Genomic DNA, 26061 nt, shown 5'->3' with positions numbered 1-26061 from the left:
CGTAATGTCTGGAAGAAACCAGGCACTGCTCATCACCTGGCCAATACTATACCTACAGTGAAGCATGGTGGTGGCAGCATCATGCTATGGGGATGTTTTTCCGTGGCAGGAACTGGGAGACTAGTCAGGATTGAGGGAAAAATGAATTCACCAATGTACAGAGACATCCTTGATGAAAACCTTCTCCAGAGCGCTCCGGGCCTCAGACTGGGGCAAAGGTTTATCTTCCAACAGGACAACGACCCTAAGCACACAGCCAAGATAACAAAGGAGTGGCTGCGGGACAACTCTGTGAATGTTTTTGAGTGGCCCAGCCAGAGCCTAGACTTGAACTCGATTGAACATCACTGGAGAGGTCTGAAAATGGCTGTGCACCGACACTCCCCATCCAACCTGATGGAGCTTAAAAGGTCTTGCAAAGAAGAATGGGAGAAACTTCCCAAAAATAGGTGTGCTAAGCTTGTAGCATAATACTAAAAAAGGCTTGAGGCTGTAATTGGTGCCAAAGGTGCTTCAACAAGGTATTAAGCAAAGGCTGTGAATATTTATGTACATGTGATTTATTTTTTCGTTTTTTATTTTTAATTAATTTGCAAAGATTTCAAACAAACTTCCTTCATGTTGTCATTATGGAGTATTGTTAGTAAGTGCTGTGAATACTTTCCGGATTCACTGTATAACCTAAAGACACGAAAGCAAGATGAAAAGACAGTTCACTTGGCTAAACCCTTTTGAATTAGTCTCTCCTTGTCTCCCGCTGAGAATCTGATATCTACAGTGTTTTGTAGGGTATGCCTAAAATAGTATATGTCTGTACCAGGCTTATGACAGATGTTTCAATGCACTGCTCATTTCTAATGGGCAAAAAAGAAAATGTTTAGCAAAACTCAAAAAGTATATTTTTATTGCAGCTGAAAAGAATGTTGGATAATTATGATTAAAGCGTTACTTACCCAAAAGGGGAAGTTTCACTTTTCCGCCTCCTCCCTCCCTCCCTCCTCTACCGCATTTGGACACTTTTATTTTTTTCTATTGAGCAGGTACCTGGTTTTGACAGGTACCCGCTCCCACTTCCTAGGTGATTCAAGCAGAAGTTTGAACCCCCACCCCCCCTTTGCCCGCAGCCTTCTGGGACATGTCGCAGGTCCCAGAAGACTGCAGAGACCATTCCAAAAGCACAGTGTGGCTTGCGTATGTGCAGTGGGAATCCAGCTTTGAAGCCGCAAGGAATCACAGCCGGCTTCCCTTTGTAAACATGCTGGCGCTGGGGACCCAAAGACTGGCAAAGAACCTGCTGGGGTAAGGATGGCACTGGATCCCTGGACAGGTAAGTGTCCTTTTATTAAAAGTTAGCAGCGACAGTATTTGTAGCTGCTTACTTTTATTTTTTGGGGGGACTGAAGCTCTTCTTTAATTAGATTAATCCTTTATCAGTGCCCGACCCCACCATTGACATTATTTTAAGGCTGAGGAGGACTGAAGCATACAGTATATTAGGGTAAAATAAAATGAAAAAATCATATCTCTACAATACCCATGTGTTAATCTATTAAAGACATTGTACATACAGAAACATGTCTATTGATGTGCCAGAAATTTACTTAGTTCCTAAGTTTCTGTTGTGGACTGACAATACATGCCCTTTTCTCTATGGACATTTCAAGGAATGGTGTCATCCCTGCCTAGTTATGCTATGTTAAACTACTGAACCCTTCCCACTCTTCTTATTCTTACAACATGGAGAGTATACACTATATTGCCAAAAGTATTGGGCCGCCTGCCTTTACATGCACATGAACTTCAGTGGCATCCCAGTCTTGGTCTGTAGGGTTCAATATTGCGTTGGCACACCCTTTGCAGCTATAACAGCTTCAATTCTTCTGGGAAAGCTGTCCACAAGGTTTAGGAGTGTGTCTATGGGAAAGTTTGACCATTTTTCCAGAAGCGCATTTGTGAGGCCAGGCACTGATGTTGGATAAGAAGGCCTGGCTTGCAGTCTCCGCTCTAATTCATCCCAAAGATTTTCTCTTTGATTGAGGTCAGGACTGTGGGCAGGCCAGTCAAGTTCCTCCACCCCAAACGCAATCATTCGTGTCTTTATGGACCTTGCTTTGTGCACTGGTCCAAATCATTTTGTGGAGGGGGGATTATGGTGTGGAGTTGTTTTTCAGGGGTTGAGCTTGACCCCTTAGTTCCAGTGAAATGAATTTTTAAGGCGTCAGCATACTAAGACATTTTGGACAATTTCATGCTCCCAACTTTGTGGGAACAGTTTGGGGATGGCCCCTTCCTGTTTTAACATGAAAGCAAATTCCATAAAGACATGGATGAGCGAGTTTGGGGTGGGAGAACTTGACTGGCCTGCACAGAGTCCTGACCTCAACCCGATAGAACACCTTTGGGATGAATTAGAGTGGAGACTGCAAGCCAGGCCTTCTCATTCAACATCAGTGCCTGACCTCACAAATGCGCTTCTGGAAGAATGGTCAAACATCCCCATAGACACACTCCTAAACCTTGTGGACAGCCTTCCCAGAAGAGTCGAAGCTGTTAAAGCTGCAAAGGGTGGGCCAATTCAATATTGAACCCTATGAACTAAGACTGCAATGCCATTAAAGTTCATGTGTGTGTGTAAAAGAAGGCTTCCCAATACTTTTGACAATATAGTGTATGTTCTATTGTCCATGGTAAGAACTGGGAGGACTATTTGAGATAACAAATGGGGTGTGAACGAAACACAGGACAGCTCTGAATTTCAGACAGGATCAACAGGTATTTTTTGTACTTATTGAGCAGCTATAACAAAATACTTCCAATGGTTTATGTCATAGATTAAAAAAAAGCAAACAGGAAAAGTTTATTTTTAGGTTTTGAATACACTGATTTGTTAAATTTTTCCCTATATGTCTGTGTTAGCTCATAATAACTAGTTCTTTCCACAAATATGATAACATTGTTTATTTTCATATAGATATGGAAATAAATACTACTATAAATAGCTGTAATTTGTCAAGCTTATCTTCCCATAGATGTAAAAGTGTGGTTTTGCATAAAAAAAAAAATAGCAGTTACAACAGTATACAGCAAATAAAATGCATATGCAGTTCTTTACTGCCCAGGTCAGACAAGGTCCGGGTAACAATGGTAATAGGACGCACAGCTTCTCCTTCTCACTATAGTGCATGTTTCTGTGCCATATGCTGCCCAATGCATCACACATCAAAGATGACTATCGGCAAAACAAATTGATTGGGCCATTTATATCCAATTAGTACTGCACATCCCTGTAGTAAGTGGGCATCCCCCACCCCTTTTGTTGATCAAACATGAAGATTTATTTTTATACACCATATGCTAATAACCAGACCAATTATCATACGACAGTAGATTAGCTTTTATGCCCATATCTATTTTGTTTTATGATGTTATTTTTACGTAAATTATAGATTGTAAACATTTTATCATTTGTGTTTTTTTTAATTCTAGTTTGTAGCATTGCATTAAAAGAATATATAAAATGTATTCTTTTAATGCAATGCTACAAACTAGAATAAAAAAGAATACATAAAATGTAAAAAAGACCTTTTTCCTTCTGTTACGTTATTTTGCCTATAGAGTTTGCATTGAAAATAAAATAATTTTTGCAAGACTAAACTGCCAAAAGAAAGCGTTGTTTATTCCAGGAAAAAAATATTACCTGGGTAATAGGTAATGATGAAAAAGTTATTGCAGAATCAGCAGGACCATCGCTGAAATGTAGAAATTTTTTTTGTCCAAATGGGGTATTTGTGTGAGAGCTAAAGTGGTTAAAATAAATAGGCAATAGTTTATTATTTAAATCTATTCTTTTAAGAACTACTGTAAATGGATTTCTTATAATCTCAATGCCACATTTTATGTTTTTCTTTTCAAGGAAATCTACAAAATTCTCTTATTTCCTATGCTAGGAGCACAAAGAGGATGGTAAAGAGTATGATGGAAGAACATCAAAAATCTATGGAATTCCTCTCCAATCAGGTGCAAATGTTATAAAAAGCAGACAATGATACATATTTTTTTCTTTTAAAATCGTATCATTAGAATTGTTATAAGAATCTTTAAAGTGTATGATATATATATATATATATTAGGGATTCACCAAAATTTTGGCGGCCGAAAAAAAACTGTGGAAAATTGTGTTTTCGGCACATTGACGAAAGGAAAATATTGCAGATAATGGAGCCGAAAATGGGGCAGGGCCTGGGTGGGGGGGGGGGGGTTGGGGTGCCGCCCATTGGGGGGGGTGTCATGCTGGCTCACCCCAATCCTCCATCCTCCTCTCCTGCCTCGCACAGAGTGGCGGTCTCCGTGTGTCGCAGAGCTGAATTGCACGGGCCGCAGTAACAATGTCCCGCCTCCTGTGACAGACGACACACTGATCCAATGGTGGGACATTAAATCAGCGTGACATGATCACAGGAGGCGGGACGTTGTTACTGTGGCCCGGCCAATTCAAATACAGCTCCGTGACACACGGAGATCGCCATTTTGATCCAGCCACTGTTAGGCTGCATGACGGGCACTGGTGAGGCTGCATCCACAGACACTGGCAGGCTGCATATGACGGGCACAGGCAGGCTGCATCTGATGGGCACAGGCAGGCTGCATGACTGGCACAGGCAGGCTGCATCTGATGGGCACAGGCAGGCTGCATCTGATGAGCACAGGCAAGCAGCATGAAGGGCACTGGCAGACTGCATCTGATGGGCACAGGAAGGCTGCATCTGATGGACACTGGCAGGCTGCATCTGATGGGCACAGGCAATCTGCATGACGGGTAAAGGCAGGCTGCATCTGATGCAGGCAGGCTGCATCTGGGTACCCATCAGGCAGGCTGCATCTGATGGGCACTGGCAGGCTGCATCTGATGGGCTGAGGCAAGCTGCATGATGGGCACTGGCAGGCTGCATATGATGGGCACTGGCAGGCTGCATCTGATGGGCACAGGGAAGCTGCATGACGGGCACAGGCAGGCTGCATCTGATAGGCACAGGCAGGCTGCATGATGGGCACAGGCAGGCTGCATCTGGTGGGCACTGGCAGGCTGCATGATGGGCAATGGCAGGCTGCATCTGATAGGAACAGGCAGGCTGCATCTGATAGGAACAGGCAGGCTGCATCTGATGGAAACTGGTGAGGCTGCATTAATCTCTTGTATCATGTCCTCAGTCTCTGACCATCTCTGGTACTATGTCTGCAGTCTCTGACCATCTCCTGTATCATGTCTGCAGTCTCTGACCATCTCCTGTATCATGTCTGCAGTCTCTGACCATCTCCTGTATCATGTCTGCAGTCTCTGACCATCTCCTGTATCATGTCTGCAGTCTCTGACCATCCCCTGTATCATGTCTGCAGTCTCTGACCATCTCCTGTATCATGTCTGCAGTCTCTGACCATCTCCTGTACTATTATTATTATTATTATACAGGATTTATATAGCGCCAACAGTTTGCGCAGCGCTTTACAACATGGGGCAGACAGTACACTTACAATTCAATTCAATACAGGAGGGATCAGAGGGCCCTGCTCGTTAGAGCTTACAATCTAGAAGGGAGGGTCAAGTGGAAACAAAAGGTAATAACTGTGGGGGATGAGCAGATGGGAAAAAAAAATGAAAGTACAGTTGTTAGGTGTGGGTAGGATAGGCTTCTCTGAAGAGAAGGGTTTTCAGGGATCTTCTGAGTGCTAATAAAGTAGGAGATAAGCGGACTATGTCTGCAGTCTCTGACCATCTCCTGTATTATGTCTGCAGTCTCCTGTATCAGATGGTTAGAGACTGTGGACATGATACAAGAGATGGTTTGAGACTGAGGACGTAATACAAAAGATGGTTAGAGACTGTGGACATGATACAACAGATGGTTAGAGACTGAGGACATGATACAACAGATGGTTAGAGACTACAGACTGCATTTTTCCTGAGTCTTTCTTGCACTAAAGGTGCCAATAATGGCCAACAATAAATTAATATTCATTTAAATTGATGATATTAATTAAAAAGTCAAATATAATACAATTGTATATGAAAATATAAATATTTTTTAAAAACTGTAATTTTCGGTATCGGTTTTCAGGCCTAGTGCATTCTTCATTTTCGGTACCAAAATTTCCATTCGGTGCACCCCTAATATATATACAAACAGTGTCTTTAAAAAGTATTAATACCCCTTGAAATTTACTACATTTTGTCATGTTACAACCAAAAACATAAATGCATTTTACTGGGATTTTATGTGATAGCCCAACACAAAGTGGCACATAATTGTGAAGTGGAAGGAAAATAATAAACTGTTTTCAAAGTTTTTTGCAAATAAATATGTGAAAAGTGTGGAGTACATTTGTATTCAGCAGCCCTGAGTGAATACTTTGTAGAACCACCTTTCGCTGCAATTACAGCTGCAAGTCTTTTTGGGGATGTCTCTACCAGCTTTGCACATCTAGAGAGTGACATTTTTGCCCATTCTTCTTTACAAAATAGCTCAAGCACTGTCCGTTTGGATTGAGAGCCTCTATGAACAGTAATTTTCAAGTCTTGCCACAGATTCTCATTTGGATTTAAGTCTGGACTTTTACTGAGCCATACTAACATATGAATATGCTTTAATTTAAACCATTCCATTGTAGCTCTGGCTGTATGTTTAGGGTCATTGTCCTGCTGGAAGGTGAACCTCCGCCTCAGTCTCAAGTCTTTTGCAGACTCTTCTAAGATTGAACTGTATTTGGCTCCATCTATCTTCCCAGCTCTGACCTGCTTCCCTGTCCCTGCTGAAGAAAAGCATCCCCACAACATGATGCTGCCACCATCATGTTTCAGGGTGGGGATGGTGTGTTCAGGGTGATGTGTAGTGTTAGTTTTCCGCCACACATAGCGTTTTGCTTTTAGGCCAAAAAGTTCAATTTTGGTCTCATGTGACCAGAGCACCTTCTTCCACGTGTTTGCTGTGTCCCCACATGGCTTCTCGCAAACTGCAAAGGGAACTTCTTATGGCTTTCTTTCAACAATGGCTTTCTTCTTGCTACTCTTCCATAAAGGCCAGATTTATGGAGTGCACGACTAATAATTGTCCTGTGGACAGATTCTCACACCTGAGCTGTGGATCTCTGCAGCTCCTCCAGAGATACCATGGGCCTCTTGGCTGCCTCTCTGATTAATGCTCTCCTTGCCATTCAGGTTAGGTGGACGGCCATGTCTTGGTAGGTTTGCAGTTGTGCCATACTCTTTCCATTTTCGGATGATGGCTTGAACAGTTCTCGGTGAGATGTTTAAAGCTTGGGATAGTTTTTTATAACCTAACCATGCTTTAAACTTCTCCACAACATTATCCCTGACCTTTCTGGTGTGTTCCTTGGCATTCATGATGCTGTTTGTTCACTAAGGTTCTCTATCAAACCTCTGAGGGCTTCACAGAACAGCTGTATTTATACTAAGATTGAATTACATACAGGTGGACTATTTACTAATCAGGTGACTTCTGAAGGCAATTGGTTCTATTAGATTTTAGTTAGGGGTATCAGAGTAAAGGGGGTTGAATACAAATGCACGCAACACTTTTCAGATATTTATTTGTAAAAAATCCTGAAAACCAAAAATTGCCTATAAGTGCCCGGCCCTAAACCTGACTTAGCATTCATTTTTTTCCAACAATAGTGATCAAAGCCATGTACTTTGTAGTACCTGGAAGCACCTGTGTTAGACTTCAAATGTGTCCCTGTGAATTCCCTTTGCATCCCAGGCCCAAGCAGAACAGGAAGCCTTGAGTTCTGACTAGTATTATTCTTGCCACCTCTAGTGACTTAAATCAACCATGTTTCTATCATTAAAAACTTATTGAGAGGCACTCTGTAAAAAAATATGTTGCATAATTACCTGTACAATAGCAGAGAGGTGTCCTGATTACACTACAGCTATCAGCTTGGTTGGTGCCCTACTCTATGTCTAGCATGTACAGTATCTCTCAAAAATGAGTACACCCATTACATTTATGTCAATTTTTTATTATATCTTTTCATGTGACAACACTGAAGAAATTACACTTTGGTATAATGTAAAGTAGTGAGAGTACAGCTTGTATAACAGTGTAAATTTGCTGTTCGAAATTGGGCCCAAAGTGTCAATATTTTGTGTGGCCGCCATTATTTTCCAGCACTGCCTTAACCCTCTTGGGCACTGAGTTCACCAGAGCTTCACAGGTTGCCACTGGAGTCCTTTTCCACTCCTCCGTGATGACATCACGGAGCTGGTGGATGTTAGAGACCTTGCGCTCCTCCACCTTCCGTTTGAGGATGCCCCATAGATGCTCAATAGGGTTTAGGTCTAGAGACATGCTTGACCAGTCCGTCACCTTTACTCTCAGCTTCTTTAGCAAGGCAGTGGTTGTCTTGAAGGTGTGTTTGGGGTCGTTATCATGTTGGAATACTGCCCTGCAGCCCAGTCTCCAAAGGAAGGGGATCATGCTCTGCTTCAGTATGTCACAGTACACGTTGGCATTCATGGTTCCCTCAATGAACTGTAGTTACCCAGTGCCTGCAGCACTCACGCAGCCCCAGACCAAGACACTCGCACTACCATGCTTGACTGTAGGCTAGACACACTTGTCTTTGTACTCCTCACCTGGTTTCCACCACACACGCTTGACACCATCTGAACCAAATAAGTTTATCTTGGTATCAACAGACCACAGGACATGGTTCCAGTAATCCATATCCTTAGTCTGCTTGTCTTCAGCAAACTGTTTGCAGGCTTTCTTGTGCATCATCTTTAGAAGAGGCTTCCGTCTGGGAAGACAGCCATGCAGACCAATTTGATGCAGTGTGCGGTGTATGGTCTGAGCACTGACAGGCTGACCCCCCAACCCCTTCAACCTCTGCAGCAATGGTTGAGGAATGTCTTTGGAAAATAGATGTACGAGTGCTGCACTCATACGTCCATTTTCCAAAGACAACCTCTGGATATGACGCTGAGCATGTACACTCAACTTCTTTTGTCAACCATGGCAAGGCCTGTTCTGAGTGGAACCTGTCCTGTTAAACCGCTGTATGGTCTTCGCCACCATGCTGCAGCTCAGTTTCAGGGTCTTGGCAATCTTATTATAGTCTAGGCCATCTTTATGTAGAGCAACAATTCTTTTTTTCAGATCCTCAGAGAGTTCTTTGCCATGAAGTGCCATGTTGAACTTCCAGTGACCAGTATAAGAGAGTGAGAGCGATAACACCAAATTGAACATGCCTGCTCCCCATTCACACCGGAGACCTTGTAACACATGACAACGGGGAGCGAAAATGACTAATTGGGCCCAATTTGGACATTTTCACTTAGGGGTGTTCTCACTTTTGTTGCCAGCGGTTTAGACATTAATGGCTGTGTGTTGAGTTATTTTGAGGGGACAGCAAATTTATGCTGTTATACAAGCTGTACACTCACTACTTTACAAAATATTTACAAAAATGTGAGGGGTGTACTCACTTTTGTGAGATACTGTAAATGTCTGAAACACCCTAATCCACGCAAAGCTGAATCTTTTAAAGTTTTACAAGGAAACCTTTCAATAAACAATATACTGTATTTGACTAAATCTTGCTATGACATATATGAATAGGATCAAGATACATATAAAAATGCAGGGTTAAAGTATAACAAAGGAAAAACATATTTTTTTTTAGTTTTGGATAGAGTGCAGAGGGATTAGAACGCTTGTCAGTTTTTATTGCTATCTGTATCCCCGTTAAGGAGATTCACCCTCTCTATTTATCCTGTTTACCATTATCATTGAAAGTGAACGTAAAAGAAAATCCTACATTTTGGGTTGTCCCCAGAAAAGTAATAGAGGGGAACTCTTCTAATCAGCACACTAGTTCTGGTGACCTGGGAGTTCCCCAATGACTTCCCCTAATTTACTGGAATTTTCTCTCACTTCCTGTTTGGCTATGGAACAGAAAGTGAAGGGAAATCCCCCTAATGGGACACAGATAGCAACAAAAAAAATCTGACAGGAGTTATAACCCTCCCTTGCTCTATTCAAAATGAAAAAAAAAAAAAAAAATGTTTTGCCTATAGTTCTACTTTAAATGTGTATTGTTGCATACTTTAGTGGAGATATTTATTTATTTTATTGTTGCACCTATAGGTGAGTGAACTAACCAATAAGGTTCTTCTTTTGAATGCAGAGGTCTTGAAAAAACACACAGACCCCCTCATTCACAGACCTTTTCAAACTCATGGTAAGGATAATCGTTTTTAAAAAGATTTTGAAAAATGTTGTGTATGATATAATATCCCACCAGAATACTATGGCCTTCATTTATAGAATCACTTAAAGTATATCTAAAGTCAATCTTTTTTTTCTTTTTAGTTGTGGACAGAATTGGGAAGAATTAAATACCATATTTGATTTTTTTTGCCATCTGTCTTACATTGGGGGATGTTCATTCACTTCCTGTTCCATAGCCAAACATAGACACGAGAGGAAGTTAGAAAAATTTTTTATTTAGTTTCAAAATGAAAAAACATTTATTGATTTAAATATACTTAAAAATATTGTTTATCAATTTGCCAAGAGCTGTTGACATCAACAAAGGGTGCTTCATATCATTCCAATTAAAGCGGTAGTAAACCCATCCAATTAAATTTCCAGCATATTACTCATTATAAAAGAGTCAACTAGTTGCTGCGTGTAGATGGCTTCCTACCTTCTTTGTTTCAGTGCAATCGTTCATTTTCTGAGCAATGACGTCATCGGCGCATGCGCAATTAGTCCCATTTTTCAGGCAAGCTCTTCATGCCGGAAAAATGGTGTTTACATCCTGCGAGACTAGCTTCACATTCACAAGCTGAGTGTTAACCCCATGTGACTCAAATATGTCACAGGGGTTGTAAGCACAGCGAGCGTAACACAGGAGAGAGTAGTATTACACAGGAGAGAGTAGTATTACACAGGAGAAAGTAATATTACACAGGAGAGAGTAGTATTACACAGGAGAGAGTAGTATTACACAGGAGAGCTGCAATGCTGTACTGAACAGGTGCGAGATTATGGACACGGATAGGGAGTAAGGGCAGAAGTCAGAATGTTGGTGGACGCAGAAGACAGCAGTCACTATGGCGGCTCTAACTGTAAAAGGAGATTTTAGACAAATAATATTTTTTCAAGTAAGAAGCATTAGATATGCTTTGCCATGGCGGCGCTTTGATTCATATTAACGTTATACATTGCATTATATGAAACATAGGGTTGAAACAACTAAGTTTACTACCGCTTTAAAAGGAATACTGGATCAATCTTTTTTGCTGACGGGTACTACTTAATATAAATTATTATTATACAGGATTTATATAGCGCCAACAGTTTGTGCAGTGCTTTACAATATAAAGGGAGACAATACATCAACAATACAATTCAATGCGAGCTTGCGACAATTCCTGCGAGCTTACAGTCTAATAGGGTGTGGCTGGTTTAACAAAAGTTAGTAACTGTGAGGGATGAACTGATGAGGAAGTAGAAGATTCTGTTGTTTGCTGAAGTTTTCAGGGATCGCCTAAAGGGAACAGAGTAGGAGATAACTGGACAGATCGGGGTAGTGAGTTCCAGAGGATGCGAGATGCTCTGGAGAAGTCCTGGAGAGGAGCATGGGAGGAGGAGATAAGGGAGCTAGAGAGTAGGAGGTCTTGGGGGGAGTGGAGAGCACAATTTGGGTGATATTTGGAGACAAGATTGGTGATGTAGCTTAGGGCGGAGTTGTAAACGGCTTTGCATGTTATTGTTAGTGTTTTGAATTTCATTAATTGGGCAATAGGAAGCCAGTGTAGGGATTGGCAGAGAGGGGTGGCAGACACTGAATTGTTGGTAAGGTGGATGAGTCTGGCAGCAGCATTAATGATAGACTGAAGAGGGGATAGCTTGTGGAGAGGTAAAGAGTTACAATAGTGAGGTGGCAAGGATCAAACTGTGTGGAGTTGAAAAACTAAAGCATTTATTAGAGGTGTATGCAAGACAGAAACTTTGTCCTTCTTATTTCTATACATAGGCTTTGATTGCAGTGATATTAAGGACAATTTTGGAACCCTTTCGAAAGCACCAAGTGGAATATATATAATACAGCCTGAAGGAACACAATTTTCATTTGAGGTAATGAAGCAAATATCTTACAGTGCCTACTTTGCTGAAAGCAAAAATATTTGATTGATTGTATTTGAAATGGTTGTGAACCTTACATACTTATGAACTATAGATATAAATTCTCTGCGCTGACAGGTCACATTTTTCAAAGCAGAGCTATGAGGTTTCAGAGCAGCTGCTCCAGACCAGGGTAAAAGTTTGGGCTTTGGGTTTCATGTTTGGGCTCAGTTTAGACTAATTTTATGGTCAGAGTTTGGGGGGGTTTGTTTCAATTTTAGGGTTAGGTTTAGGAATAGGTTTGAAAGAGTTGGATATGTATTCAGTGTTGGGGAGAGAGGTGGGTTAAGCATTAAAGGCTTACTTTAGGGATTGTCAGGGTTAGGTTGAAGCATAACACCTGCAAAAACTTTTTTGGACCACATTGGGAAGCATGGCTATGCTGGGTAGGTAACTGGTGTTTATTCATGTTCTGTACATAAAGCATGGCACAGTCTATATTATTGACACATTTTATATCTGAATACTGTTCGGATGCATTGGAGATATGATTAAAAAAAGAGCTTTGACAATCTTTGTTGCTGATCTATTTCTCTTGCTGTGTTTCCCCAGAAAGTACCTGGTGGGGTGGACTGTAGCATGAGATATGACTTTGAGGTTGGTGTGGGGACATCTATATAAACCTGATCAACAAGGACATAGACAGCCTCTAAAATCTTTCAGGGGTTAACGTTTCCCTACTCCAAAACAAAAACACAAAATCTTAAAAAGCCTCTTCTGGTTGTAGTTGGGGTTTAAGGGTTATGTGTTAAGTCATAGATTAAGAACTAACTTTTGGGGAGTTAAGCGTTAAGGCATTATGTTCAAAATTGGGTTTAGGCAAGTCTGTATGGTATGAAGTGTTGGAGGATCCTTGATGACCCATTCACACCAGTGCACTGAAGTATTGTGAACACTACCATGAGCTTTACAGCAAAGGGCAGTAATGCATGTTATGTACATGGGTATGCTGCCATTCATTGTAAATACGTAGCCAACACACTGTGAAACATGGCAACTCACTATCATGCTCTGTCCTTTTGAAATTTGCTGCAATTGTGATTTTTAGTCTGTTGTGGCCTTTTCGGCAGCCCATTCATTCATGCATGCTTGAGTGCATACCGATCAGCCTACAGCAGACCCTCATCTCCATGATTAAGCCCCGGGGCAGGGCAAAACATGTTGGGGACGGGCCTGGATGAATCAAGCTGAGACTGCTTTTACCTGCCAACTACCTGGGCTGGGGGCGAGGTGTGCGGCGGCAGGGCTATCTCTTGCTTTTTCAGCAGTGTACTTTGGGTCTGGACCCTCCTCAACCTGCACCCTCACTAGTGAGCGACATCCAACTTATAGGACCTTGATAGCCTGAGCACTGACCCTTAAATATTTATCATACGGATCGGCCTGGTATAAATGGGCCTTTAATGTTAGGCTCAGTGTACAAACTAATTATAGTTACAGAAATAGCATTTTCAGAAGGAGAGTTCAGCAATAGCAGTCCCCATAATCTGTCAGTGTAGGTTTCCTTTAACCACTTGCCGCCTGCCTGTCCGCATTGTACTGCGAGCAAGCTGTGGCTGTAGGCAAAGCGAGGTACTTGTATGCCGCTGCCTACTGCAGGGTTTAGGGTGCACAAATGCATGCCCCCAACCAGCTCCTGCTGTATTGTCTGCAAGCGCCAGACAATGATTTGATCATGTACATTCACAACCTAGAGTTCTGTGTTGATATTTAACACAGAGCTCTGTACACAGGGAACAATCTCTGTGTTTCTCATCCCTGCAAAGCAGGAGTGAGAAACTTAGAGATTAGTTAGTAAAAGCAGCACACTTTACACACATTACACATAGTTAGGCACACTTTTAACCCTTGATCGCCCTAGATGTTAACCCCCTCCCAGCCAGTGTCATTAGTACAGTGACAGTGTATAGTATTATCACTGATCACTGTATTAATGTCACTGGTGATGTCAGTGGCAGTTAGTCATTTCCCCCCAGCATCAGTTAGTGTCAGATTGACTGCTGCAGTATCACAGTCCCGTTATAAGTCGCTGATTTACGCAAACCAATTTTACGCAAACCAATTAATATACACTTATTGAGTTTTTTATAACCAAAAACATGTAGCAGAATACATTTTGGCCAAAGTTTATGAAGAAATTAGATTAAAAAAAAATGGATATGGATATGTTTTATGGCAGAAAGTAAAAAATATATAATATATGGATATGTTTTATGGCAGAAAGTAAAAAATATTCTTTTTTTTTCAAAACATTCTGCCTTTTTCATTTATTTTGCAAAAAGTAAAAATCCAGTGGTGATCAAATACCACCAAAAGAAAACTCTGTTTGTGTGGAAAAAAATGAAATAATTTTGTTTGGGTACAGTGTTGCATGGCAGTTGAAAGTTAAAATAGTGCAATGCTGAATAGCAAAAAATGACCTGGTCATGAAGGGGGAAAAATCTTTAGAAACTTAAAGGAATTGTAAAGGCAGAAGGTTTTTATCTTAATGCATTCTATTCATCAAGATAAAAAAAACCTTCTGTGTGTAGCAGCCCCCCAGCACACACCAGCTATTCTCTTTTTCAGTGGGCGGTCCGTTTTCAGAAAAAAGTGGTCTCTGCGGCAGATTCGCCACAAGATTACTTTTATCGGCGGGCCCCCTCTCCCGCTGCGCTCCAGTGCCCTCCGCCTGCTTACCGGAGGCGATCGCGTCCTTCTCCCTGTTAGGTATGGAGATGAGCTAGGGGAAGATGGCCCCTACCTGTCTCCATACCATTGCAGGGAGGAAGCAAGGTCAAAACGTCACTTCCACCCATAGCTCTTAAAGAGACATTTTTTTAAATTACATTTTAGTGTAAATATGAGATCTGAGGTCTTTTTGACCCCTGATCTCATATTTAAGAGGTCCTGTCTTGCTTTTTTTCTATTTCAAGGGATGTTTACATTCCTTGTAATAGGAATAAAAGTGACACACATTTTTTGAAAAGAACAGTGTAAAAATAAAAAATAAAAGGTAATATAAATAATTAAAAAAAATTTTTTTTTTAAACTCACCTTGTCTCGCCAAGTGCAGAAGCATGCATACGAAAACGGTGTTCAAACCACACATGTGAGGTATTGCCATGATCCTTAGAGCGAGAGCAATAGTTCTCTGTAACTAAAAACATGCAACCTGTAGAATTTTTTAAACATTGCCTATTTTTAACCACTTCCGGACCAGCCGCCACAGTTTTACTGCGGCAGATTGGCTCGGCTGGGTATATCGCCATTCCACAAGCGGGTGCAATTTTGAAGCGTGACATGTTGGGTATCAATTTACTGGACGTAACATTATCTTTCACAGCATAAAAAAAATTTGGGCTAACTTTACTGTTGTCTAATTTTTTAACTCAAAAAACTGTATTTTTTCCCAAAAAAGTGTGCTTGTAAAAGCGCTGCGCAAATACGGTGTGACAGAAAGTATTGCAACGACTGCCATTTTATTCTCTAGGGTGTTAGAAAAAAAAAATATATATATATATAATGTTTGGGGGTTCTAAGTAATTTTCCAGCAAAAAAAAAAAAAATGATTTTAACTTGTAAACACCAAATCTCAAAACGAGGCTCAGGGCTGAAGTGGTTAAGCTAGTCTATTACCTATGTTGGCATTTCCTTCTTTTCCCAGTGCAGCAACAATTTTATAACTCTGGTGAATAGTAAGATGAATGCTGCAGTTGAATCCAAGCATGGAAATACATTAAAGTAGATGTAAACCAACTGCTACAGTAAATCGTATATACTTTAAAATGTTATGTAATTTGAAAAGTCATTTTTAGTCCCTTTAATAGATCCTAAATCTGCAGCTTTTATTAAAATTGGTGATCCTGCCATGAAGACTCTTGTTCAGAAAATTCCTGTTTTGGGGTGATAATGTTCTTTCCCGGTCGCCCAACTGCTCTCCTGCATTGTCACCCTGTCAAATGTGCTTTCAATAGAACCTATAAGGGGCTGTGCCAGCACTGGAGTCCAAAGCAAGCAAAAGGCAATGCACACTTGTAAAGCACATTACTGTGCTTTGTAAACATGTCTTTATTTATTTACTTATTTATTTATTTATTTATTTGTTTTTTTTTAGAGCAAATGTATGGCTATGCTGCTGCTTTATAAATGGACCCGTAAGCTACTTTAGTGTAAAATATAACAAAAGATATGATCCTGTGAATGTGAAGCATCCTTTTTTTTAGTTAGTAAATTACCCAAAACTTGGATACATTTTTCCATATGATGCATAGTTTAGCATCTCCAAGTATATGATGGTGCCAGCACAAAACCTAAGGGTTTTACAAATAGGAACATTGTTAATGTGTCTTTTACAGCAATGCTTCTGGTGGTAGAAAGTTTGTAATGATGTGTTGACACTAATATGAGCAAAGGCCCAGAAAAATAGGGTGCCAAAACACACATGCAAAGTATAATGTCCCTTTATAGACCCTAGAGAAACTCTAAAATGTACTTTACAGCTTGATGCTTTACAGTTTACATGATATTATAAACCTATTTCTGCAGAATGATAATACTATTTTTTTATTATATTACTATGACGTATACTCTTCTGTGTAATGTCTTATTAGGCGTTTTGTGACATGGATTACAGAGGAGGAGGATGGACCGTCCTTCAAAAGAGAATTGATGGCACAATTGATTTCCAGAGAACTTGGCTTGACTACATGGAAGGATTTGGAGAACTTTCAGGTAGACGAATATTGAAAGACTTTTTTGTTATTCCATGTAGGCAATGTTATAAAGGAGATTTCCGTGGTTATAAAGTACACCTTGTGTTTTAAAGGGAACCTGTTGGTTTATCATATCAGGTGCTGGAGGTTGATCCCAGCAGTGGTGCTAATTCCAGGACAGCGCATGACTTTGTGGTTTCAAGCACATTGAATTTCCTGCTCTGTAATTAGCACCACTCCTGCTGAGTTGGATGAAGCAGTCATAGGTGCTGGATAGCAGAGTTGTGTAAAATAGGTAAATAAAAATCTATCTGGGTTCCTTTAAAACATAGCATATACAACTGTAGTTTTAAATTTGTGAAACTATTATAATATGCTTGCAAAATAAAATAAAAAAAATAGATTTTTACCAAGATCTTAGAGAAATGATGCAGAGTCCTCAACTGCTCTTCATTTGGAGGGATTGACCCTCTTTTGGAACCAAATTTGTACACTGATGCTCCCTACACAGGCTGTCAGCTCTCAATAAACGAATGGCTGCTGGGAACCCACTATTTTATAGTGAGGGGGCTAGCACATAACAAATCCCAGAATATTGCCCTTCTAATTTCAACTGACCAAAGTTTAAACATATAGTATTATTGCAAAATGTAAAAAAAAAATATTTTTACTGAAACTTTGGAGAGATGATGCATAGCCCCCAACTGTCCTTCATTTGCAAGAATTGACCCTCTTTTGGAACTAAATTCCTCTGCCCTCTTTCTTCCTCCCTTAGCCCTGCTTTAGTCTGATGTATAGACCTATATCAAAATAACACCAGAGACTATTGATCCAGGGAATATCCAATTGTCTTCTGGGCAATGAGGGAAGATTTTTTTTTTCCCTGCTGGAGCAAATTGGATCATGCATTAAAGGTTCTTTTGCCTTCCTCTGGATCGACTGGGTAAAGGATTGAGTATATGGAATTTTTATATATATTTTTTTGGCTGAACTTGATGGACTTGTGTCCTTTTTCAACCTAACTTGCTGAAAGGCCAATGCTATGAGTAAGGGCTAGCGTAGCACAAAACATGTCAGCCGGTCACCCTGAACTTCCGCTGCTGATTCCTTGATGCTTTTACCCTGTTTGGCGATTTTCTAAATAAGGGTGATTGCTTCAGTAGTGTGGTTGTTCAAGACTTCCTTTTTCCTTTATCAAGAAAAGTTCATTGTTAGGGTTTACATACACATAATGGTGATGGGGATTTACAGGTAGGCAGCGAATGTTATAAATAGTTGAAAAAGTATTTATTCCTTTGCTGAGAACAAGAAGTGGTTCTGGAGTTTTACAGGTAGGCCGCGCTTGTAGGCAGTGATAGAAAGAGCTTTACTTATTCATGAAATCCTGTTTTATTTCCTTAAATTAAAATTAATCTTCCAGTACCTTGGCCAGACTGTTCTGCAGTGACTCATTTTGCTGCATGACTCACAGTTCTAGTTGCATGCACACATTTCATTAGGCTTGGGGAAGACAAACAAAAGAACATTTAGGATAGGAGAAAGATTGCCAGCATTAAAGCCAATTAAATAATATGGAAATCATACAGCAAAAATATGTAAAGTTTGCCTTTACTTTTAATGATTAACTTTTACTCTATTAAAATATTTATTTAAAAGCAAAAATACAGGGTTACGCTTTGCAACATTGATTTTCGATTTTAGGGCTCATTTACAGGTAGTGCTGGGACAAGGTCATCTGGAGCCCAGGGCAAAAATGTCAAACTGCACTCCCCCCAAGATGTATGAGCATTATATGTCAGCATGCTTACCCCTAAGCATAACTTCCCCCTCCTCCCAGGCCAAATACTCCCCCCCCGGTTGATATCCCCCCTCCCAGCACAAATCTTTGCCCCCCCATTCCCCCTCTCAGCTCAAATCCTCTCTCTTCAAATCCCCCCTCCAAAAAAAAAAAAATCACTGCTCCTGGCACAATTCTTCTACCCCTCAAATTTCAACTCCAAGTACACATTCTCTCCTCCCATTCCAAATCCACCCCAACCCCCCCCCCCCCCCCCCCCCCACACACACACACACACACACACATTTCCCCTCCTAGAATAAATACACCATGTTCATCCCTACTAGCACAAATCCACCCCCCCCAAAAAAAAAAAAAAAAATTCCCCTCCTAGCATCAATCTCTTTTCCCTCTACTATATCACCTCTTCTAGCACAAACACCACAAATCCTCTTCCCTCACCCCCCTCCCAAAACAAATCCCCCAAATCACCTTTCCTAGCACACCCTCCCAAATTCCCCCTCCTATAATAATTCTTAACCCCTGCTGCTCCCCAAATTCCCCCACCCAGCACAAATCCCCTCCCTCCCAAACTCCTCATGGTGCCCCCCCCCACCTCACATGATACAACAGTGCTCAGGGCAGCCGCCCCTCCTGCCCACCCCTTGTCCCAGCCCTGTTTACAAGGGTACTCAACCCCATACAGTGTGAAGAGCCCTTTCTTTACTTTTCTGTCCTAGTGCTGAGCTGCGTGCAGACAGCCCATAATAGTAAATGAACATGTATTGGCTGTACGGACTCACCTGCACAGCTGAGTTTGACAGGTACACAGGGACAGGTACACCAACACTGACGCAGAGCCTGTGCATCCAGTGCTATAGATTTGTTTCTGTGTACCTGTCAAACTTGGCAGGCGAGTCCGTACATTCGATGCATGTCCATTCAGTAATATGGGCTGTCTGCATGCAGCTTAGTCATAGTACAGAAAAGTACACAAAGGGCTCTTCACACTGTATGGAGCTGAGTGCCAATGTGAATAAGCCCCTAAATTCATGCCCCCATTGTAACTATCAGTATTTATGTCATCTGTCTTTCAAGTCAAATTTAATGACATCCCATCTACATCCCCTCCCATCATTTGCCAGTGTTATCAGGGTCTCCAATTGAATTTTTTAGAGCCACACACACCTACTAGGGCCAATTTTAGACAATAGCCAATTAATCTATCAGATAAAAAAACATTTTCTGGTTCAATACGTTTTTATTGTAGAAGTAGTGCTAAATATACAACAATGTCAAAGGCACCTAGATTGTCCACGCAGGGGCTAGAACTGGTGCATAAGAGAAAAAAAAATACAACATAAACAGAGAAGGGCAGCCTCCTATTTAAATGGTCACAGAAATCCTGAGTGCAACATACATAATTTGGGGTAACCCCCATAAGTACAGGAATCACCAGAACAAAAATGGATTAACTCTACATTAAGATCGTCTTGGGCATCTGTTAGCAGTCAAAAAGGGCTAATAGCCCTGTTAAGAGAAAGAAAACAGAGTGAAATAAGAAAGAGAGGGGGAGAATAAGGAAAAGTGGGGTAGGGGGAAGAGAGAGAAGGAGAAAAGGAGAAGGGGACCCGGGATCACCCAGGAAACCAGTCAGAGCCGTTCCATACTAGCCAGAGGAAGTTCAGGGAAGGCATATGCCAGCCATGGCTCCCAAACTTTAAGGAACTTGGATGCGTGTCTTTGAGCATACTAGACATTTGTTCATTGACCATCATGGATGTCAAGCGGTTTTTCACTTCCTGAAAGGGGACTGTGTTTTTTTTCCATGCTTGAGTGATCGTCCTTTTGGCCGTTATAAACAGATAGGTTGCCAAGTTCTGTTGACAAACAAACAAACCCTGGATGGGGCAATGTAATAGTGCAAATTTGGCCTCTTTACAGACATTCAAATGGAACAGAAAAAATAACAAACCAAACACTCGGGACCAGAAACCCACTAATCGTGGGCAGGCCCACCAGGTGTGAATTACATCCCCACGATGGCCACATCCTCGGAAACAGTGATCGCTAGAGGTCAGGTTGGCATGGGCAATACGTGCTGGAACCCAATACCACCATTACAGCACTTTGTATGTTGCCTCCAAGATGGCAGTATTAAAGGAACATTTAGCTACAGAAGACCAGGCCCTGCTCCAGTCCGCCGGTTCGATCCCATGTCCCAAATCTCGTTCCCACTGGGACACATAGGAGAGTGAGGTGAGAGATGATTGACCATTCAAAGCTGCATAGAGGGTGCAGATTAGGCCCGGGGAACCCGTGGGGAACCCGGGGCATGTAGACAGATATGTTCAAAAGTGGATGTCTGGAACGGGTAGGAGGAGGTACGTCGGAACGTAGTTATCCAGTGCTGGATCTGAAGAAAACAAAATAATTCTGCCTGGGGAGCATCATAGGATTTGCAGAATGCAGACCACATCGGTGGAGTATGTGTAGTCAAGAGATGGCGTACCTGGGTAAGGCCCCGTGAGCTCCACCACGCGAATGTCTGAGACTGGTCGAGACCCGGGGGAACAATGGGTTATTAGTAATAGGCAGCAGGGGCAGGAAGGGGGACATAAGGGAGCTCGAGTATCTTACCGAGTCCCACAACTTTAAGCTATGTAGCATGAGAGGGCTCAATGACGTTGGCCAAAGTTTCTGGGGAAGCCAAAGAAGCGCTTGCATAGAAAGAGGGGCACAATTAGGGAGCTCCAGAAGCACCCATAGAGGGACATTGGAGGAAGCATGGAATAGTGATAATTGGGAGATCTGAGCTGCCAGATAGCACTTAGAGACATGGGGAACTCCCAAACCACCTTGCAATCTATGTATAAAAAGGGGAGCCTTAGAAATTCTAGGGCATTTATTAGCCCAGATAAAGTGCATGATCCTGCTCTGGAGTAGGCAGAAAAAATGTGGAGGGACCCGTACTCGTAGGGTGCGGAAAAAGTAGAGGAATTTTGGTAAGACCGTCATCTTTACAGAGTGGATTTGACCCAACCATGACAGGTGTGGAAATTGCCATGTCTACAGAAGAGTGGTCAAGGATCTAAGCAGGGGATAGTAAATAACAGAGAACAGAGAGGACTAAGTCGGGGTCAGCCGAACTCCCAGATATTCACTGTATATGGTTGTCCAACGAAAAAGTTAATACAGAGGCCCGAAAAGGATGAGAAATGTGTCAAGAGGCGTAACAAGTTGGGGAGGGTAGTAAGGGGATTAGTCAAGGTCAGAAGAGCGTCGTCAGCAAAGTGTCAGGTACTCACCAAGGCCGCTAAGCTAAGAGCGGCTCCCCTTGCAACTGAGCGCACTCTACCCCTGAAAGTGGTACAGAGGGTATAGGGCACAGAGAGGCACGGGTCACCAGCAGGTAGATGGGACTTGCGTGAAGATCTCCTGTAGGGCTGATGTACCGTGCAAGGGTGGACTTGGCACCAAGCAGGAATAGGAAGCCCAGCCAGGGCTCTAACACCAAAGATCCAAAAGTAGAGACTGGAGCAGAGTCTTGAGGAGGAGGCCGAGGGTCAAACACAGAAAGTCCAGCAGAAGCAAGTCCTTTAACACAAGCCAGGGTCATACACAGGAAGCAGGTAGTAGAGAAATCATTTAAGCAAGCAAGGGTCATACACAAGAAGCAGGTAGTAGAGGAGTCCTTAGGCAAGCTGGGGTCAAAGTACTGGAGAAGATTAGAGCAGGTCAGGGTCAATCCGGGTCACAACAGGAAAACACAGGTAGCAGAACTTGGAACAGGAACAGGAAGCTGTAGGACAAACCAGCAATTAGACAAGGGGCTGGACCGCCATTTATAGGCCAGCCAGGGGGATCTCACGTTGTGCTCGCTTCGGCGAGCCCGCGCCGCCACTCTGTATCGAGCACCCGTATGCGCCGGAGCGCTATTCTGCCGCGCATGCGCACAGGGAAGTGCCAATACTGGCAAGTCCGGCTTCTGCCATTTCTCTGACACAAAGAGGCTTAACTTGAACTCATGGCCTGCATAGGGGATTCCAGTCGCATTCCGGTCTGTGCGAAGTGCGAGTGCTAAGGGCTCCAAAGCCAAAAGGAACAAAGCTGGGGAAAGGGGGCACCCCCGCCTCATGCCCCTATGGATAGAGAAGGGTGCTGAAAAGTACTGTACCGTAGCTGTAGGGGCTGAGTATAAAGCCTGAATCCAGGTCAGCAAGGCTTCCCCAAAACCCCAACGAGAGAGCACAAATTGCAGGTTTTCCAACGACAAGGTGTCGAGGGCTTTATAAAAAGGAAAGAGGGAAGCCCAGGATTTTCCGATGCTGCATGAGATGAATAAGATGAACCACCTTGCGGACATTGTCACCAGCCTGCCTGCCTCCCTGCCTCCCTGGCACAAAACCCACCTGATCCCTGTGGATCAGGTGGCCTATATATTGATTAATGCGGATGCTCAGGATTCTACCTAGGATCTTCAGGTCATTATTCAGAAGCGATATCGGTCGGAAGGCCTGAGGTTCACTAACATCCTCTGGCTTCTTACAGGACCATTGCAATATGTGCCCTTAAAGCATCAGGAGAGGCCAAGGAGCCCTGCTTTAGCGTTGAAGTAGTTAGCAAGGTGAGGTACTAACAACGCAGGGAATGTCTTATAGTAAAGACCGAAGAATCCGTCTGGGCCCGGAGCCTTAGGGGGCTTCAGGGACTTGATTGCCCGGAGAACTTCAGCTTCTGAGATGCTTGCATTGAGAGCTTCATATGCGCCACCAGGAAGCTAAGGAAGGTTTAGGTCCTGGAAGAACTGTTGTGCTTTCTGTAAGGGAAATGGACCTGGTTTAGTATAAAGTGAGGAAAAGAACTCAGAGAATCTAGATAGGATTTGCTCAGGATTAAAGGTAAGACCTTCAGTTCTCGTCCGGAGTCGAACAGGCTTATAGAGTTTTCCCACCAAATTCAGTTTCTTGGCCAGCATAGGACATGGTTTATCTGCACAGGTATAGTACCTGTGCTTAGCCCATCGTAGGGTCTTTTCAGCTCAGGAGGTAGAGAGAAGATTAAGCTCTGTCACCAGGGTGTCTCAAGCTTTTCTATATGTAGCAGTGGGACGTGCCTTCCAAAGTGCATCAGTGGCCGTCAGAAGAGACTGTAGTTCTGTGATGCAATGCTCTCTGTCTCGTTCACGTGCTGATGCAAGTTGAATGATATGACCCCGAACTGTAGCCTTTTGGGCTTCCCACAGAGACACAGCTGATGCGACCGAGTGGACGTTGTCAGCAAAATATGTTTGTATGAAAGATTGGATTTGTAGATTCGTAGCCTGGGGGGACAGTAGGAACTCATTAATTCACCATAAAAAAGGACGCTTAGTAGGGCCAGAGAGAGAAACAAGAAAATCAAGGGGTCATGATCAGACCATGGTGAGGAAAGAATAGAGATCTTACGAACCAGTGGAAGGTGATGTACCTGCATAAAAACATGGTCAATCCTGCAAAAGCTGTCATGGGGTTTGGAGTAATAGGTAAAGTCACGGTCAGTGGGTTGGAGCTCCCTCCAGTCCTGCAAAAGTTTGCAGGACTGCACACATCTGAGCCTTGTGGGAGGGGGTAGACCCCTGAGCATATCATCTGTCTAAGGTCGAGTTGAGGGTAATGTTAGAGTCACCCATAAAAAAGAGTAGATAATGGCCCGTAGGGTCAGCAAGCTCCAATGCGCAATTAAACGGAAGGTTGCGTTTGAATGCGATCAAGACACCTCTGTTTTTCAGTGGCTGAGGCAGTATAAAACTTTGGATAATGGGGGGGGGGGGGGGGGAACCTAGCAGTGGAGGACTGGGCGAACCTGGTCTCCTGTAGGCATATTATATCCACCCGTTGAGATTTAAGATGGTGGAACACTTTGGATCGCTTGATGGGTGAATTAAAGCCATGGATGTTTTGTGAGTGTATTTTCAACTGAGGGCTTGCCATAGTGTGGAGGAGTGGAAGTGCTCCTCAACAGAGAAAGGTTCGACAGATTCCCTAGGTGATGATTGACTGGCTTGCCGACCCTGGGACCCAAGGAGAGAGAGCAGAAAAAGGGTAGGAGAAAGAAAAGGGAAGAAAAGGAAGAGAAGACTGAAGAGAGAAAAACATATAGTAACCACAAGAAGGGACCACCAAACAGGTGGAATACATCCCAACAGCAAGGGACGTCCCAGGGGATAACTCCCCCACCAGACACATGGCTGCAAACATAACACATACTATAGCTCTCATGGAGATAAGGGAAAAGGGTATGGAGAAGTTGCAGGAAGCCAGAATCCAGCCCAACCTGCAATGGGGGGGGGGGGGGGGCATTTTCAAGAACCCCGGTGTGCATGAGACCTTACTGCTTGCCAGCGTTTCCTTTATGAAATGAAGATCAAAATGAACAATACTTGTCCTATTTTGAAACCAGAGCCCAAAATTATGCCATAAGATGTATAATGGAATCATGGCCTACCTGCTCAATACTTCAGTATATCATCCAAATAATGCTGTAGTGTACCAATGTACTCCATTTCCTTATGTTGGTAATCTAGTGATCTGAGACCCCCTGCTTGTGATGCAGTAGAGTTATTCCCAAGCACACCCACTGTAGGCTTTTTGTTTAATATGATTGGGGATATTGGACAGGGATTGAGAAAGGAGGATACACAGACTTCAGAAAGTACGCTGCTCAAAAAAATTAAAGAAACTTTGAAAACACATCAGATCTCAACGGGGAAAAATATCATGCTGGATATCTATACTGATATGGACTGGGTAATGTTTTGGGAACCAAAGGATGCCACATCGTTTGATAAAATTTATCAATCTACAGAGGGCTGAATTCAAAGACACCCTGAAAATCAGAGTGAAAAAATGATGCAGCAGGCTAGTCCATTTTCCTGAAATTTCATTGCAGCAACTCAAACTGGTACTCAGTAGTTTGTATGGCCCCCACATTCTTGTTTGCCTGCCTGACAATGTCGGAGCATGCTCCTAATGAGACAACGGATGATGTCCTGGGGTATTTCCTCCCAGATCTGGACCGGGGCATAACTGAGCTCCTGAACAGACTGAAGTGCAACCTGGCGGCATCAGATGGACCGAAAAATAATGTCCCAAAGGTGTTCTATTGGATTTAGGTCAGGCGAGTGTGGGGACCATTCAATGTTATCAATTCCTTCATCCTCCAGGAACTGGGTGCATACTCTCGGCACATGAGGCCGGGCATTGTCGTGCACCAAGAGGGAACCCAAGACCCACTGCACCAGCATAGGGTCTGACAATGGGTCCAAGGATTTTATCCCTATACCTAATGGCAGTCAAGATATGCCTCCCTAGACCATCACTGACCCACCACCAAACCGGTC

The 26061-nt window shown here is 42.6% G+C and overlaps 1 protein-coding gene across 1 annotated transcript in view; it reads left to right on the top strand.

Annotated features, from left to right (window-relative positions):
- Positions 1-26061, top strand: part of ANGPTL5 (angiopoietin like 5) — a 68741-nt gene that overhangs the window by 23134 nt on the left and 19546 nt on the right. Inside the window, exons 3-6 of the mRNA XM_073617856.1 lie at positions 3914-4017; positions 10164-10257; positions 12061-12161; positions 16802-16922. Of these exons, the coding sequence (XP_073473957.1) occupies positions 3914-4017; positions 10164-10257; positions 12061-12161; positions 16802-16922 (420 nt within the window). The remainder of the gene's footprint in view (positions 1-3913; positions 4018-10163; positions 10258-12060; positions 12162-16801; positions 16923-26061) is intronic.

The sequence above is a fragment of the Aquarana catesbeiana genome, linkage group LG02, assembly GCF_042186555.1.
Source record: "Aquarana catesbeiana isolate 2022-GZ linkage group LG02, ASM4218655v1, whole genome shotgun sequence".
NCBI lineage: Eukaryota > Metazoa > Chordata > Amphibia > Anura > Ranidae > Aquarana > Aquarana catesbeiana.
The sequence above is the reverse complement of the archived record's forward strand: the minus strand, read 5'-3'. Positions and strand labels throughout refer to the sequence as shown.